The sequence below is a fragment of the Mitosporidium daphniae genome (assembly GCF_000760515.2).
Source record: "Mitosporidium daphniae strain UGP3 chromosome Unknown contig-102, whole genome shotgun sequence".
Lineage (NCBI taxonomy): Eukaryota > Fungi > Microsporidia > Mitosporidium > Mitosporidium daphniae.
In genome coordinates this window covers 1-16,893 of record NW_013546730.1, presented here as the reverse complement: position 1 = coordinate 16,893, position 16,893 = coordinate 1, and the positions used below count along the sequence as shown (strand labels likewise).

The 16,893-nt window shown below is 40.6% G+C and overlaps 9 protein-coding genes across 9 annotated transcripts; 4 read left to right on the top strand and 5 right to left on the bottom strand.

Annotated features, from left to right (window-relative positions):
• Positions 1 to 603: 603 nt before the first annotated feature.
• DI09_102p90 (condensin complex subunit 1) lies at positions 604 to 3,362 on the top strand (the record flags this gene model as incomplete). The annotated part of the gene is made up of 4 exons (XM_013384207.1): positions 604 to 627; positions 652 to 1,047; positions 1,079 to 2,968; positions 3,003 to 3,362. The coding sequence occupies 4 exons, from the start codon at positions 604 to 606 to the stop codon at positions 3,360 to 3,362; spliced, it is 2,670 nt and encodes an 889-aa protein (XP_013239661.1).
• A 216-nt stretch (positions 3,363 to 3,578) lies between these two features.
• DI09_102p80 (translocation protein Sec62-related protein) lies at positions 3,579 to 5,758 on the top strand (the record flags this gene model as incomplete). Its single annotated transcript, XM_013384206.1, has 3 exons — positions 3,579 to 4,315; positions 4,411 to 4,510; positions 4,619 to 5,758. The coding sequence occupies 3 exons, from the start codon at positions 3,579 to 3,581 to the stop codon at positions 5,756 to 5,758; spliced, it is 1,977 nt and encodes a 658-aa protein (XP_013239660.1).
• A 114-nt stretch (positions 5,759 to 5,872) lies between these two features.
• DI09_102p70 (uncharacterized protein) lies at positions 5,873 to 8,029 on the bottom strand (the record flags this gene model as incomplete). Its single annotated transcript, XM_013384205.1, has 1 exon — positions 5,873 to 8,029. One exon carries the CDS (start codon positions 8,027 to 8,029, stop codon positions 5,873 to 5,875), a length of 2,157 nt encoding a protein of 718 aa, XP_013239659.1.
• An 88-nt stretch (positions 8,030 to 8,117) lies between these two features.
• On the top strand, positions 8,118 to 8,879 carry DI09_102p60 (uncharacterized protein; the record flags this gene model as incomplete). Its single annotated transcript, XM_013384204.1, has 1 exon — positions 8,118 to 8,879. One exon carries the CDS (start codon positions 8,118 to 8,120, stop codon positions 8,877 to 8,879), a length of 762 nt encoding a protein of 253 aa, XP_013239658.1.
• Positions 8,880 to 10,198: 1,319 nt separating this feature from the next.
• Positions 10,199 to 11,463, bottom strand: DI09_102p50 (uncharacterized protein; the record flags this gene model as incomplete). The annotated part of the gene is made up of 2 exons (XM_013384203.1): positions 10,199 to 10,480; positions 10,705 to 11,463. The coding sequence occupies 2 exons, from the start codon at positions 11,461 to 11,463 to the stop codon at positions 10,199 to 10,201; spliced, it is 1,041 nt and encodes a 346-aa protein (XP_013239657.1).
• A 262-nt stretch (positions 11,464 to 11,725) lies between these two features.
• On the bottom strand, positions 11,726 to 12,115 carry DI09_102p40 (uncharacterized protein; the record flags this gene model as incomplete). The annotated part of the gene is made up of 1 exon (XM_013384202.1): positions 11,726 to 12,115. The coding sequence occupies one exon, from the start codon at positions 12,113 to 12,115 to the stop codon at positions 11,726 to 11,728; it is 390 nt and encodes a 129-aa protein (XP_013239656.1).
• A 752-nt stretch (positions 12,116 to 12,867) lies between these two features.
• Positions 12,868 to 13,432, top strand: DI09_102p30 (ribosome biogenesis protein Brx1; the record flags this gene model as incomplete). Its single annotated transcript, XM_013384201.1, has 2 exons — positions 12,868 to 12,984; positions 13,148 to 13,432. The coding sequence occupies 2 exons, from the start codon at positions 12,868 to 12,870 to the stop codon at positions 13,430 to 13,432; spliced, it is 402 nt and encodes a 133-aa protein (XP_013239655.1).
• A 27-nt stretch (positions 13,433 to 13,459) lies between these two features.
• Positions 13,460 to 14,299, bottom strand: DI09_102p20 (uncharacterized protein; the record flags this gene model as incomplete). The annotated part of the gene is made up of 3 exons (XM_013384200.1): positions 13,460 to 13,750; positions 13,822 to 13,876; positions 13,905 to 14,299. 3 exons carry the CDS (start codon positions 14,297 to 14,299, stop codon positions 13,460 to 13,462), a joined length of 741 nt encoding a protein of 246 aa, XP_013239654.1.
• Positions 14,300 to 14,677: 378 nt separating this feature from the next.
• Positions 14,678 to 16,828, bottom strand: DI09_102p10 (uncharacterized protein; the record flags this gene model as incomplete). Its single annotated transcript, XM_013384199.1, has 4 exons — positions 14,678 to 14,848; positions 14,872 to 15,441; positions 15,469 to 16,064; positions 16,096 to 16,828. Coding segments are annotated over 4 exons (2,070 nt in total), but the record flags the coding sequence as incomplete, so codon positions are not given.
• Between the last annotated feature and the right edge of the window lie 65 nt (positions 16,829 to 16,893).

Here is a 16,893-nt window from a genome sequence, read left to right as displayed (position 1 = left end):
TTACTGCGAGACATTTTTGCCTTCTTCAGCGTCGAACATGCCGTTGCAGATTTCTCTCCAACTGTTTGAAGACCTAAGATTGTTTTTTGTCAGCATCAAAATTGAGCAATTTTGGCATTTAAAAACAGAAAGAGAAATCGTGATGGGGTAATCCTTGGCCTTCATAATCACGGTAGCTTGATTTTCCAAATAATCCAATTTTATTTTTCATCATCAAAGATCTCTGCGCAGTTAAAGTCCACTCTTTCTTCGGTTGTTGGCTTTGCTTTTACTAGCGGTACGGTCAGGTCAAAAGAAGGTACCTGTGTCTCAATATGTACTTGTAGATGTGATCACCATTTTACTCAAACAACTAAGAGCCGTTGAGGGATTTTCCGATGTTTTGTGTAGCATTCTCGAGTCTCTTGATCCGCAATATCAAATTGATTTTTCGGATAGAATTTTTTAGTATGCATCCGATTCTGATTGTTTAGTGAAATTATCCGCTCGAACATTTTAGTTGCCGAAAACACGTCGGACTCGGTCATTTTTAAAAACTTTTCTGCATTTCTTTTATCGTTTTCTATAGTCTTGCCTAATCTCCTATATAAGAGAATTACGCTCATGTCGGATCTTCTTGGATCTGAGGTATTTCCAGGCATTTATTTTTAGTCATACAATATTCGATGTAGTATCATTGAATCGATTGGGAATGTAATATGCTCGCTATATGCAATCGAGTCTTCTTCTGAAGAATTGCAAAGACTTGTTTCGCCCTTTCTTCGAATACTTGAGGAAAGGTTTAAAGACAACAGCTCGTTTGTCAGGGCAAAGGTGTTGTCAACTCTATCTCTTCTTATTAAAAAGAACTTTGTCTTGTTCTCACATCGATTGCATATTTTGCAGTTATCAACTGATCGGCTTTCCGACAAGTCAATTATTGTCCGAAAAAAAGCGCTTCAATTGCTGAATGATATTTTATCGTTCCATCCATTTTCAATTGACGGCGGTGGATTATCCCTAACGGAATATACTGCAATGTATAGGCAAATCAGTAAATCGCTGCTTGTAACCCCCATTATACCTTGGTTTATTTTAGGAAAAATCTACTACCGATAAACTAGAAGCCGATGGCGAAATTCCAAGCTCCAGCATTGACTTTGACGATCCTATTGAAAATATGCCGGATGTTCCTACATCTGAATTGCTTGAACATGCCACAGGATCAGAGGAAGATGCTTCTTTTGCTGAACTGATTCTTAAGAAAAAATATTATTCAGATGGAATTCGATTTATAAAAGAATTCCAATCGGCCATTGAAATTGTTTTCCAAATCCTTTTTTCCTCTTCCAAATCTGAGGTGGTGGGCGCAATTGAGCTTACTTCTTTGTGTATATCATATAAGCTTGTAGATAAGAATTCGACGCTCAAAAGGCTCTTGTATTTGATTTGGTCCGTTGAGTCTATTGAAGGGTCTTCTAATATGGCGGAGGGCATTTTGAATCAAGGTTCTATTAAAGAGCATCTTTTGAACGCCTTTAGTCAGCACTTATTTTTTCGAGATCCAACGCAATCTGCAAGCGAATGGGCCAACAAATGCACTTGGAATTTACTATCATTTATAAGTAAAGGCTCGCTCTCGATTTCCGAATTCAAATCTCTTGAGAGGATACTTTGGCAACTGATGTCGAAAAGACATATGGCCCCAGAAATCGTTTCTCTGCTGTGGAAAATATTCGCGAACCCCAATGAACATATTTCTTTCCGAAGATGTGCAATACTTTTGTTGTCTTGCCTTGATCCCTCCTCAACTTGCCATGAAAAGATGCCGCTACTATTGTCAGTTGGTCTTGACCATAAAGGTTGTCGTTTCGACCCGATTTTGGTCTCTCAGACTTTGAAGTTCTTGTTAGCAAGTTATTCTTCCTGCAATGTTGCCTATAATACTCTATCTTCTAGCGAACCGCTCCCATCGATGGTTTGCGGTTTAATTCTTCATCTCATTTTTCTTACGCCCACAGTTGATTGTGGGACAATTTTTGAATTGCTCCAATCGGCTACCAGAGTTATTTTCAAATCCTGTTCACAGCCCGTAAATATCTTTAGTGTGCTGTTGAAAAAAATCATCCACATCTGTTCTTGCTCGATCGGCTCAAAAAAGACACACATCATTGTCTTTTCAAAGGTTCTGTTCCTGCTTGGCCAAGTTTGTATTCAATATGTAACGTATTTGGAATTTCTTGAACAAACTTTGACACAGCGGAAATCAGTAAAAAATGATGCAGAGATCTCCGAAGAGCGCAGGACGTCCATGGATTTGCAAAATATTTCTTTAGAAGAAGAGATCCGCGAACAGATCTCCTACTTGCGGGAAACGGCGTTTCTATTTGATAAAAGCTCGCTTTTGTCACACTTTATCCCGATGATTGCGGAGCTTTGCACGTCGGCTTTACAAAATGGAGGAAATGCAACATCTTCGCACAGGGAGTTATTTTTATCGGGAATGTTTTGTCTTTCTTCTATGATGCTGTCTTCGTCCAAATTCTGCCAATCTTACTTGAAAATTTTTGTCCAACTGTTGCTATCTCCAGGAATCGATGCCATCGTCAGAGCAAATCTAGTTGTTGTATTTGGCGATTTGATTTTAATTCACGGTGCCCATTTGGATCACTCGCTCAAGTATCTATTTGAAACGCTTTCAGACTCCTCGTGTGTTGTCCGCACCAATGCAATTATTGTTATCAGCCATTTAATCATAAATGGAATCATAAAGGGTAAAGGGTCTCTTGCAGATCTCTGCCTATGTCTGGTTGATGACAACTCGAGCATTGTGAACTTTGCCAAAATGTTTTTCTCCGAATTTTCAGCAAAGGATCATTCACTTTTTAATGCTCTTCCAGATATGATATCCTGCCTGTCTTCCGATGAAAGGATAGACTCCATAAAGTTCAAGGCAATTATGCACTTTCTTTTAAACTTTATCGACAAGGTATTCCATTTGGCATTCGACATAACTTTAATAGGATAAGCACATTGAGTCTGTGATTGAAAAGGTGTGTTCACGGTTCCAGCTTGCAAGGACGCCTGCTCAGTGGTCGAATTTGTCCTTTTGTCTTTCGCAGATAAACATTAATACCGAAAAATCAGCAAAGAAAATCATCCAGGCGTTGCCATATTATTATGATAAACTGCCTGATGGAAATGTCTTTGGAAACTTTAAAGAGCTATTGGCCAAGATGAAAAAGGTCCAGAAGCCGTCTGAAGAATTCAGAACAAGTTTGGAGGAATACGAAAAAAGCTTGGTAAAGTACTCATGCCAAACATTGCCCACTTTGCCTCTGTTTTCTGAAGATCAGCTAGCGGATTTAATACCGTCAAATTGACGGAATGTCGCCATCTATTCTATATAAAACGATGCCAGAAAAAAATTGCCTTTTAAGCATTTCATATGATAGGCTTGTTGTTATCCTTCAGTTTAAGGTTGGTGATTATAGCCTGGGTTAGGGTTGGCGATTGTAGGGTTAGGGTTTGTGATTATAGTTTAGTTTTAGCAGTATTTTTGAACCTTTGTTTTAATCTTGTCATCAGTGTCTGCTATCATGGCTGTGGTTGCTAAAAAGCGAAGCTCAGACATTAACTCCCTTTCTTCCAAACAATTAGGCCAGGTTGCTGATTTTTTAAAATCATCTGTTCCCATCTATGATGCAATTTCTATCGAGCGAAGGGTGGAAATATTTTCTGGAAGGGAGGCTGTTTCCATTCTACTTGAATCTTCATCAAGCGGCAATAAAAAAAAACCCTTTCCCCTTGATTTTGCCATAACTTCTCCAGACCACGCAAAACAGCTGCTACTAATGCTGCTAAAAAACGGCTATTTCATCAAAGCAATGGTCAATGGAACAAAAGAAATACCTCTGACCCCGATGCAGCAAGCAATGATACGTGCCGAGACCATCTCGGGAAATCAATCGCCAAATGTTCAATTGCCAAAGCCAGAGGTGATTTACTTGGTTAGTCCAGACCCTTCGGTTTCTTGGTCTGAAGACACAAAGTTCATTTGGATTTATGAGGGATCCAAGCTGTTTTCCACCATGTTGTCTTTTGGGATTCTTATACTTCTGTTTTTTGGAATAATGTACCCACTTTGGCCGTACCAACTAAGATTGGGGGCCTGGTATCTGACGATGGTTTGTATTGCCCTCGTGGGTCTTTTGCTACTTGTCTCTGTTATTCGACTTGTTTTGTATCTATTGTGTTTAATTGCGGGGCTTCCCGGATTTTGGATCTTTCCAAATTTATATGAAGATTGCGGATTTTTTGAATCCTTCGTGCCGTTGTATGGTTGGGATTCGCCGCCACAGCCTAAAAGCAAACAACAATAAAGTTAGCAAACTTTAATTATTGAAATTTAACCCTGGCACTAATGAAAAGGGCAAGTGCTTATCAAATCACCCAGCTCGCACCAACGGAGGAAGATGTCAGGCCGTGTGAAAACTCTGGCTCTGAAGACGAACAAGCAGAAGAGGAAGAGGTAGGAAATCGCATGTTTTGAAGTTAGATAAAAAATAGCATCAACCCATCGCTGCTAAAAAGCAGAAAGTATGTGCCACCTTTACCATTTAACTGTAGGATTGTCAAGCCCAGGAGATTTTTGGACAATTCATTCAAAAACACCGCGGAAAAAATCTCGTTTAAACCTTTCGCCAAGGGTATGGTGCAAACATCTCAAACTTCCAAGCCTGATCTGAAGGATGCTCCCACTGCATTTGATGCCCCGCTTCACATTCATGGCCTTAATAAGTGTTTTCTTGAACACATCGAAAAGACCTTTAAAGTGAATCCGACAGGAGACCTGTCTGGTACTTTCGATACATACAGAAACCATCTCCAAGAGATTATGTCCAAATCCCAAAACGGAAATCTGGATTCAAAGTCGCCGGCTGTCCTTCAAACGACCGATTTTAATGAAAACATCAACATGTCCGTCCAAAGGGAGGGGCCGGCCACTAAAAATGATTCTAAATCTCTGCTTTCTTTTAATACTTTGGTCGATAAGCCTGCTAGTAATTTTTCTTTCTTATCTCCAGCATCTGCCTCCACGGTTTCCAGTGAGTTCACTTCGGAAAAACCCCCCTTTTCGTTCGCATTGAACGCATCTGAGCCTGCACAAAAACCCTTTTCATTTATGAAGCCTTCTTCTGAGGCAAAGAGTCTATTCTCTTTGCCGTCCTCGACTTCAGCTTCTGGCTCGATTTTTTCGTTTCTAACTGCCGACAAGCCAGATTTCTCTTCCACAGAACAAGCAAAAAATGCGGAACTTGAAAAGGAAGAAACCGGCCATGGCGAGGAGGAAGAAGATGAGCCCGTTGTAATTGAGGAGGTTGACCCATGCGTCAAAGGTCCTGGAGAAGAATCGGATACTGTTATTTTTGCACTCAAATGCAAGGTTTATGTGATGGCCTTAAGCCAGTCCGACAAAACATGGCAAGATCTTGGAGTTGCTTCACTGCGTATCAACGAGACTAGCTGCCCAGATTCTGCACCCAAACAAAGAATTATTGCAAGGGCGCAGGGGTCGACATCAAAGTTGCTTCTCAATTCATATGCTTCTGGGATTTCCTTGATGCCACTGAAACCATCCGAAAAGAGCGTCTCGTTTATTAGCCTGAATCCAGAAGAGAAGCTTACCTGCTACTTGATCAGGGCGAAAACGGAACAATCGCTGCATGAGCTCTATTCACATCTAGAAAAATATTCACGAAAAGAGCTCGCCACATAAAATAAACCGGTCACTTGAACGTGCATGGTTACGGCCACCGTTGTGCGCCCGAAAACGCACCATAAAAGTCGATGCGCGCATGAACTTTGTGTGATGTAATTTAAGGATTGTTTATTAAAAAAGAGGATCATTGGAAAAGGAGGAAAAGATTTTGTCGTCCTCGAGCGACTTGATGCCTTGCTGATGACGAGGGGTGCCATTAGACTCAAACCTGCGTCTAAAAGGCGCTTCACTTCTATCGTTGTCACTGTACCGGCTCCTTGTTGCAGAAGACGAGGAATGTTGGTTCGAATTTGTACTTTGCGAGCCAGAATCGCGAAACTCTCGGCTCTCCAAGCTTCCCTCTGAGCGGCGTGTATTCCTACGAGTGGTGGAACGTGAAGAGTATGCATCTCTTTGAGCTTCGGACGATTGCTTTCTCAGAATGGAACCCTTAAGGATCTTGAAAATGGGATGGTCTCGTGAAATTCTATCAAAGTTTGAAAGCGCCTCGAGCAGGCGCTCTGAAAAATTCTCCAAAAGAAGAATCCTTCTTTTACAAATAAAATTTACAAGACTCAATGTAAGCCTTACATTTTTTGTATGAATGGCAGCCAACATGACAATGTATATGGAACTGGGTTTTGAGAAAATTTGTGTCTTGTCAACCAAAGCCCAAATTTTGATGATGTCCTCCCAACATTGGGATGAATAAAAATGCCTGATGATGCTGGCCAGGACATCCACGTTAAATGCATTGATTTGATTGGCATGCATGTGCCCTAAGATCGAGTTGACAGAGATTGGAAGACTAGAAGAAATACCATGCAAGCTGGGATGAATTTCATAGCTGGACTTGGTGTCATCGATCTTGGCCCAGCTATTGAACAGGCTAGAAAGAAAGGATCGTGTCTCGTATGAAATGCTGTTTGAGAGAAGAAAATTGAGAACGGACGAATATATTTCAATGGTAAGCGGCACTTTTTTGTCGATCAAAACATTCAAAAATTCGGAAACCTTTTGCGGAGCAAGCGAAGTAGCGGCCTTAAAGTAGAGCGCAAAAACATCCGAATTTCCTTCCACATTCGGATGCGCCTCGGTGAATTCCGAAAATATGTTCATCAGCTCCTTTTGGTTTTTGACTTTGAATCCATAATACATGAGGAAGGAGCAATATATTTGCTTTGTCGGTTCAAAGCCCTTCAAAAGTTTCAAATCGTTGTAAGTGGACACGGCCTCTTGGAGGAAGCCGTTTTTTAAAAGCAATTGGATAATCATCTCGTAATGGTGATGCTTTGCTTCATTTTTAGAATGCAAGTCGGCCATAAAAGACTTTAATTCGTCAAACTCCTTGGCTTTGATGGTGGCATACAAGAGCCAATAAGTGGACCTAAGGTCGACTTCATCTGTAGTCTTGCGTGCAATGTAGATCATTTTGACGTTGTGGAAGGAATTTGGATATTCTGCGAGCAGACTCATCAACATATTGAAGATGGAAATCGGAACGGGAATCCTATTGTTTTCCAGGAATTCCAACAACAGGCGATAATATCTGATGCTTTTAAACCGATAGAACATCGAAGCAATGCGATAGTACAACTTTGCATCTACGCAAGAGTTTTCTTCCTTGTAGAGATTATATATCGTTTTAACGCACTCCACAAATGTCGTTCTATGAGGGCGGTTAAAATACTCCGAAGGCTTTAAGTAAATATGTGCAACCTCGTCCACCATCAAAGCATCCAGTGATGTCATTAAAAAGGTCAGATAAAGATTGGCATCGGGCTTGAGCCCTGCCTTTTTCATCTCAACAAGCACTTTGGATGACTGTTGAAAGTGGTTAAGACGAGTGAACTTGTGGAAATAATCGCTCCAGTCATCTGCAGACGCAGAATTTGCTTGTGTACGCAAAAAGCTTTCAAATGCTTGAGAAAGGGTGAGCCTTTTATCTTCTCTCTGAGCCTCAATACCAATCGATGCACTGTGTGCGAGAGCGTGAGGCTCTTCGCCTTGAGCCTCGGGCGAGTCAGCGTCAAATTGTAGGACATTGACGTCAACAGAAGGGCCTTTACCTTCAAAGGATAGTTCTGGGCGCTGAAAAGTGCCTTTGGAAAATTCGCAATCATCAAAAACGGGCTGCTCCAAGAATTCGAGGGATTCGGGTTGCATCTCTGCTCTTGATGAAAACGGTAAATTAATGGCAGATGAAGAAAAGACATATCGATTGCCCAATTTGCCGCTGATTTTGGCTGATTTTCCCGCAAACGATAGAAGCCCCCGAAGTTGGTTCATGCTTTACGTACAGATAGTCAAGTAAAATAAATTGCAACTAGCGGTGTGATCCGCGAAAGGGTAAAATTTAATTTAACAGGCGGATTGTATGGGCTCGCCCACGGAAAGCGCAAATTCACCCTTTGCTGGCCTTTCTATCTCTTCACATGATGTGTTACGGGGGGCAGTTCGAGAAAGATGCCCAAAATGCTTGACGTATTCAAAGTACTATTGCTACACATGCTTTTCGCTGATGCCCTCTATCCCTTGCGACAGGATCCCCAAGGTATCTGCTTCAAAAGAAATACTTGTATGGAAACATCCGAACGAAAACATTGCAAAGTGCACAAGTGTCCACGCCCTTTTACTTTTCCAATCTTCCGTACGAATGTTCCAACACCATCCGACGTTTCACGACGCTGCACAGCTGCGTGAACATGTGCCGAACCCTAATGAAACCATCATATTGTATCCCTCGAAAGAGGCGCCGTTCATTGGGGATATCGACACTAACTCATACAAGTGTGTTGTTTTTCTCGAGTCTTCTTGGGCACAATCGACTACCATGTTTAATGCGATTACTTCCGCATGTCCAGGTATCCGGACCGCACAATTAGACCTCACCAATACCTTCCTGAAACGCGGCACGCTCTTTTGGAGATACCAGAATAGGGGCGAATTTTGTCTGAGCACCATTGAGGCAATATACTTGTTTTGCACGCAGATCGATGTGTTGTCAAACTGTGACAATGCTCTGTATTTTTTCTCTTTTTTCTATCATTTAATCCAAGAGCATTACGGTAAACTGGGTCGGGGCTTCTCTGGTAAACATAGACTCGGAAATTCGTATATCCAATTCAAAGAAAGTTAACCTTTATTTTTATACACAGCATCAATTATTGACTTTCAAGAAAAAGAGGATGGATTTCAAAAATGCCTTGCACGCCGACCAAACCCCGGAAAGACCTCCTGGAACTGCACAGGCTATCCATAGAAATAGACCTATGGACTGTAAAACAGCCAATAAAAGCGAACTCAGATAGGTCCCGTGCACAAAGGAGGAATAAAAAGAAAGGCATAGCAAAAGGGAATTAAACAGGCTGATCACCAGGCAGTTTGTCTTTGAAAAGAACATTTTCTGGAACCTTTTAAATCCGGAGAACACCGCGATTCCAGAAAGAATCAAAAGCTCAGAAATGTCTAAAGGCAAAAGAAAAGATCGAGGAGACAAAGCCGCAAATGGAAGGTGAAACAGGGCATAGATGACAGAGAAAAAGGAAAGGAAAAACAGGATTGCCGATAACGCATATCGCTCAAATGACGACAACGGAGATTTTGATGTGAAGAAGATGGAGGACGAGCCTTGAGATTCGATGTCGAATTTGGAGGTCGATGGGACAAAGACCCGAAAATGCTTATTCATCAACACGAAAATGGAATCTGAAATTTTATTCGCATTTTATTTGTAAATTCAAATTATCAAAAGGCGCATTCGAGGCAAATTGTGGCGGCGTGCAAGTTCAAAGGATGGAAGCAATCCACGAGATGTAATCCTCCATGACCTTTTGCTTGATGATGTCGTTGTGAACTAGAATTTTTAAAAACTAGCACGAATACGCTCATGAAAGCCATCGTTGTAAATTTTCAACACCTTCATATGAGATGGAATTTTTTCAAAGAACAATGTTGACGCAATGTGGCTAAATTTTTAAAGGCGAGTTGAACCTTGTCATGTTATCTCCAGTGCCATGAGCAATTAGAAGAGGGATTTTGATGCAAACCACATCCATTTCTTCCAAGTCTCGGCCATACTTGAGGATTTCAGCGGCTACCTTTTAAGCAGTGCAGTGTGTTACCCAACGCAAGAGAAATCCTGCTATGGCAATTGGGATCGTTTTTATAATTTGCAACAGCATCAGGATCTCTGGAAATGTCGTAAGGATCTTGGTTGTTATTAAAAGCACACAGTACCCAATCCGTTGTGGATTGTAAGTTTATGAACTGCCTTGGATAGCAAAGTGCCGGCAATTTCCTTTATCCGTGAGATCTTTTGAGCTGGTTTTATGGCGGGAGCTACCATTAAGGTGCAGGAAGCCTACCTGAAGAAACCACTGCGGAAATATCCGCAATGCACGCAGATGGATGTAGACAATAGGCGAGCACAATCAATCCGCCCATTGAATGTCCAAACTATCGGTTGGAAAGCCAGAATGTTACCAAGATGATTGGAATCGCTGGAAGATGTTCTTTAAGTGCAAAAATGGCATTATTGATTGCACCAAACAAGCCTTTAAATCCAGATTTGCCGACATAGCCTACGTTCTTTGCATTTGCGCCATGTCCAGGCAGGTCAAAGCCGGCAATCCCAATCCGACTTTTGATTAGTTCGTGACCAAAAAAATTGGCATATCTGCCAAAGTGTTCCCCTAACCCGTGAACGACAAGCACAACGGCTTTAATATCTTCCACATCCTGTATTTAATGAAAATATGGTACCGATAATTGAAGTATAACGGCGGGCCCGTCTGTTCCGGGAACACAAAAGCTCTTTAAGGGAACAGTGGTGATCATGATGCGTAGAATATAAAATTTTTAATTGGTTTACTGAATTATTAGGCGGGTGCTCTCAATTCCCTGAGGGTTTTCTTGGGGTCATTTTGGTCGAGTTTGCCGCAGTTTTCATTGGGAGAACATACCATATTAAGTACGACAACCTTTTTTGTATTCTCTTCTGGTGGAGTATACTTCTTTTTACTAGCCTCTTCAGTGGTTTTGTCTGCAATAGTTGTGAAAGCTTCTTGAGCCGTTTTTCGGACACTTCTTTCAAGAAGCTCAAGGCCATCCTTTCCTTTTTGTAGGTCATCTAAATGTTTTTGCAGGACTCCTTTAAGTGTATTAAGCCTTTCCTGGAACTTTTTGATTTTATTTTTGTTCTTCTTTATCATATCATTGTTATCTTTTATACCGTTTTCGTCATCGATAGTTTTTTTTCCAGTATCTTCTTGCATTTTTTCGGCTGTATCTATGTCCGAATTAAGCTTATTTAGTCGGTCCTCTAGATCTTTGACCTCTTTAGCTGCGTTATCCATCTTTTTCTGAAGGACTGCTGAATTAGCGTTGTTTTTATTCATGTCTTCACGCAAGGCCTTGCTTTTTTGTTCAGCTTCATAAATCTCCCTTTTTAAAACAGCAATGGCGCCATTCGTATCCTCAATACCTTTTTTAGTATCTTCAATAGCAGCTTGAGTTTCCCCAACCATAGTCGCTGTATTCTTAACCATGTCCTCAAAGTTATTATAGTCATCTTTTGTTTGCTGATCGAGTTCTGAGGACTTAGACTTATTATCTATTTGTCTAATTACCACTTCATCACCTCGTGTATCGAAGGAAGTTCTTCCATAAACTGAACAACTATATATAATTGTAACCACAAGAACAATAAAAGGGATCTTCATGATCTTTGTCACAGGAATAAGTGAATAAAGTTATCAATCATTCTTATACATCCCCGATATTTTATTCAATTCGGTAAGCAGAATCCCAATCGAATATATAGCTCCTATTTATTGGGCTAGTCCCATTCCATTAATGTACATGGTAAAGCTGCCTACTTGTGATCATTGGTCGCCACAGCACCAAATGGGCAAACAAACGAAAAGAATGAATTTTAATACAAGATTTAAATTTTATAAATTTTATTCGATTGCACATCTAAATTCATGCAAAACGCAGAAAGTAGAATTTGGGTGTTTGCAGCGGCGAATCGGGAACAAAGCCGGCAAATTCAAGGTCATTCCTGAAAGAAGAGAGGATGAAGGAACCCTCTACAGGGAAAATCCTTAATACTTGGCAGCCAAGGCATTTTTCTGCCAGCTCTACGAGGGAAAGTATAAACCCAGATAACTTTTCCCGTTCCCAAGATAAATCGGTAGGCACAAAGATATTAAGCGTTTTCTCTTTGTCCACAATAGAAGTCAGGCCAAAAATAGAGGTGTAAGATTCCCAAAATACATTAGACGCAAAGTGGAAATAAACCCTCTCAAGTGGGGATGAGATCGTGCTGGAGAATTCAGAAGAAAGATTTCCGATGGTAGGAAAACAGGCCATTTGCTTAGAAAAAGTCGAAAACGGCAAAGAAACATCAGGAATACCACCCGAAACTTTTACCCAGAAGGAATAGATAGTTGTCCTTATGACCGTTCGAAAGATTCTCTACAGAGCAGCAAGACAGAGATTCGTATGAGTTGGACGGGATAGGTTTCGGGGAAGGGCTTGATGGCTTAAGCGAAGATTGTAGACAGCATGCGGACCGGGCGTAATGGATGGAAAACATGATTTGAAAAATTGGGTGTTTGACTTTTGATTAAAAGGCCAAATTAAGCTCATTGGTGCAAACGATCTGCTTTGTAACTTGTACAAATGATCCGCCTTGTAAGTTGTACAAATTTTATTGAAATAAAAATTAACTTTTGTCAACTTTAATATTTTATGTCCTCATTAAAGTCATCCAAAGACAAAGCTCTTGTCGATTATTCCAAGACGCTGATACTTTCTTCGCGCGGAATAATTTCTAGGTATTTCTTGTGGCTAATCATAGACATCGGCATTTAATGTTGGACATAATTTCTTTAATTTCCAATTCAAAAAAAGAGTCCAAATTTGACTCGAAAAAAGATCTAAGCGACATCCTGGAAATTTGCGAACTCAACGACTGCAAAAGGGTGCTTTTCTTCGAGTCAAGAAGAAAAGAAGATCTTTATCTATGGATTGCAGATGTAAATAATAGCCCTTTTTTGAAGTTTTACGTTTCTAATGGTAAGTGGTGCCCCCTCCCCTTCCCTTATTTTATAGTTCATACCATGGACGAGCTATCGTTTACCGGAAACTCTGTGCGCGGAATGTGTCCAATTTTGTCTTTTGACTCGAATTTTGATACCATCGACCATCTAAAAGGCGTCAAAAGCGCCCTTCTTCATGTATTTTTGTAACGCTCACATTTAGACTTTTGGCTTGTCGACGGACCATTTTAAAGCGATCTCGAAAACCGAAACAGACAGGTTGTATCAAATTACATATCTCGACGGGAAAATATGGTTTCGAAATTACCAGGTTCTCCTTCCAAACATTTTACCCCTTTAGATTCTAAAAAAGGAAGACGGCGAGGCCGACCTTGTTGAAATTGGCCCAAGATTTGTTTTAACGCTGCTCAAAATTTTCAAGTCAGGCTTCCATGGACCCACTCTTTATAACAATGAGACGTTTATTACGCCGACGAGCGTACAGGCTTTACTCCGCCAGCGAGGAATCATAAATTCACATCCAGACCGCTATTTGCAATCAAAGCGTCTTGATGTACCGAGGATTCCCGTGGATCCTCTGGAGTCCGTATTTGCCGACAATGCTGGTATATCGGCCTCAGATTAACTATTCTCAATAAATTATATTTATTAGCTAACCAAATCGAATGGAATGCACACCGGTGTCAATAAATCCACCGCGATATGAACCCTTCTTCTTTTTGTTTTTTTCGTAGCGAAAGTCTCTTCCGCGGGTTGCACCCAAGTCAGAAAATGCCTTGTCCCCATATGAAGTGGTTGGATCCTTATACTGAGAAAATGTTTTAACATCATCAGAATTTATGAGATTTGGATCTACCCTTCTAAAAGGTGCCCCAGTTGTCTTAAGTGGAGAGAAGTAATCCTCAGAAACATGGGCGTGGAGTTCTTCCCGACTTGTGATTACCTCATCTATCTTGCTTAAATCAATATTTTTGCCCTTTAGTTCGCTCTCTTGAGAAATTTTGATTTTTTTACTCTTTTTCGAATCTCGGCCTTTTTTTCCATTTTTTGAATCTTTTGAGGATTTGTTCTGATTAGAATTCATGTTTTCTTTTGACTCCTTTGAAAGCTTATTTTCTTTTGACTCCTTTGAAAGCTTATTTTCTTTTGACTCCTTTGAAGACTTATTTTCTTTTGCCTCGTTTAAAAGATTGTCTTTTTTTGATCCTTTTGAAGACTTATCTTCTTTTGACTCTTTAGATATTTCATCGATATGTATTTTTGTCTTTTTGGCTTCTTTTGGCTTTGTATCTTGGTTGTGACTTTTAAGCTTTTTATCCAATTTCTTATCCTTTGACTTGACATCCATTACACTATCCTTCAACAGTTTATCCACTTTGGGGACCTTATTACCATCTTTCTGTGTAATTTGGCTCGTCTTTTCTTTTTTTGAGGACCTTTTTGGGACCTTGACATCCTGTGTTGCTGACTTGACGGCTTTTGTAGATGTCATTAAAAAAAGAATAAATTTGAAATTTATTTTTCAGGGCTAAATTTTACTCCGCATTCTTATTGCACGTACTTGATGCACGGTTCGTATGAAAACCTGGAGGAGCAACTGGACGAAAACGAGGATATTCTTATTTCGGCATTGAATTTCCAAAAGGCTGACAGGCTCCATGACGCCATGAAATACCTCAAAAAATCACACGAAAAATTGGTTAAACTGGGGCAATTTATGGATAGTTCCACCCGACCCATCAGTCCCACAATCCCCACAAAGGGTGATAAGAAACGAGCATCTGCCAACCACATTGTATATCTGTAAATATTAGCATACTGTTTGCAATTAGCCCAGACTATTGACGGGATTATTAAAAAATTTATACAATCAAAATGTCCAGCACTGTTCCACGCTAGTAGCCCACTTGAACTTCTCCCTTAAGGTTTTTGAGAATAGCTTTTCCAGCGGAACATCGTACTTTTTGCACCAAGCTACCGTTATACGGGGGTCTATGTAGTTTAGCTTTGAAGTTCCAAGAGCCGTTTGCTTATTTTCGTCCTAAAATAAATAACACTGCAAACCTTATCTAGGATGTTGTTTTTTAGCGTCAAAATCCGGCCACCTAAAACTTCCAACTTTTTGACAAGCTTTTCAGTAGAGTATGTATGGATTTTCTTCAAAGAATCCGACTCCTGAGACGAGTCAAGAGAATCCCCATTTTCTTCTTCAGACTTGACTTCAGACTTGGCTTCGGACTTGACTTCGGACTTGACTTCGGACTTGACACAGTCTTCTCCGGAAGAAGAAACCCCAGATTCCTCATTTGATGAAGAAGATGATGAAAGCGACTTGCAATTCCTGCTTTCTAATTCTCGTTTAATATACCGGCGTTCTGCCTTGATAACCTTCAATCGGACATGTAGTCGATCCATCACAGCCGAATGAGATTTAGAAACCGTTTTTTGATGGTTGCATAAAACAGCGACTTGTCTATTTGCCCTATTGTATGCAAGAATCTTTTCAGACATTGTTCCAACAGCAGGTGTGTTTTGCAGTTCTTGTTGAAACGTATAGGAGGCATTGTAGGTACGGAAAACCTTTGCAGAGAGTCCAGGCATAAGGCCATTCAAGTATTTATTTACCATGGATGACTAAAACATTAACGTGAAAAATCTTACATTCAAATCTTCAAACAGCGGGTCGTGTCTCTGTTTTTTGGCCGATGTTGCAAATGTCTTTAAATTTTGGAAAATCACTTTGGGAACAGCGACTTCATTATAATAGCGGATTGAGTCTTTACCAAGAAAGTCAAATATGATGAAATATTGCTTCTGTTTCCGATTCTCTGGGTCTGGTTTGATTTGAAACGAGATATGTTCGACCCTTAAAGAGCAACAGCCAACAGTATCGGCCTCATCCTCTCCCTTTTCATTTCCGGCTCTCAAAGCCAAACGGTCTATAAGCCAAATTGCTGTGGCTCGTTGCTTGACAGGCATGGCATCGTCCAAAAGCTCCGCTTCGATTTTCTTACGAATAGAAGCCACACAAGACTTTAACTCTCGTGCTTTTTCATATTTTTTTAAATCAGACATCCCTTTTAGCTTGGAAGACATTGAGAGAAAGACATATTTGGCATTTCCTGAGATGGAGTCATGCCAAGTTGCGAGCCATGTGACTGATGGGTCGCAAATGATATTTCCCCATGCATGCCCCTCAGGAGCTTGTGGGACTGGTGCTGCATAGCCAAGGTTGAGCGTTATATCTTCAGGAACAACTCGTTTCTAAAGGTTATAAAATAAAATCACACGCCTTTAAGCTTCCCATCTTTGGGTGCTGGCCTCTTCCCCTAAACAGACCAGGAGGTTCAACTCTGAAGTTGCCAATTTTCTCTTTTTTCCCGTCCAACAAGCAATATCCATACCGCTCGACAAGCGCATCATTGGCCTTCTTTTCCTCAAGCTTCTCCTCCTTGGTGCGATTTTTTTTTTGTTCCCTAAGCTGTTGGATATATTCAAATATTGGAGAAAAATCACAATCTTCGAAATTGACAACTAGCTTCCCATAGGGTGTATTTTCAAGAGACCTTTTTAGCTCATTGAAAAAATTATTAACAAAGATCGGGTTGGATTCGTATTGAGAACCAATAACACCGGCAAAAAACGTTGCAAGCTCCTCTGCCTCAGGGGGGAGATCAATATCCATGCCTTTATATTTCAATTTAACCCCATGTGGCACATAGGCCGGGGGGAAGCAAACGCCATTATGTTCTAGGGTCTCCCAATTGCAGGATTGATTTTCAAGGCTTTCAGATAGCCACCATTGGTCTTCCTCATCCTCCTCAACAGAACCCTTATTCGCTTCTGAGTCGGATTCCTGCTTGACAACATAATCTTCAGATTTGATTTTTTTGGCAATAGATCGGTCTTTTTTTGATTTCATCCCGGTACATACGTCATTCGATTCTGAGGATGTCGTTTCCGTCTTAACCAATTTTTTTCCTTTTCGCTTCAAAGAACTTGGCTGTGGTTTTGTTGATGTCTTTTTAAGCAACTGAATTAGAGGTACGTCGTCATCGGCGTCATATCGAAAAGTTTCTGAGATAG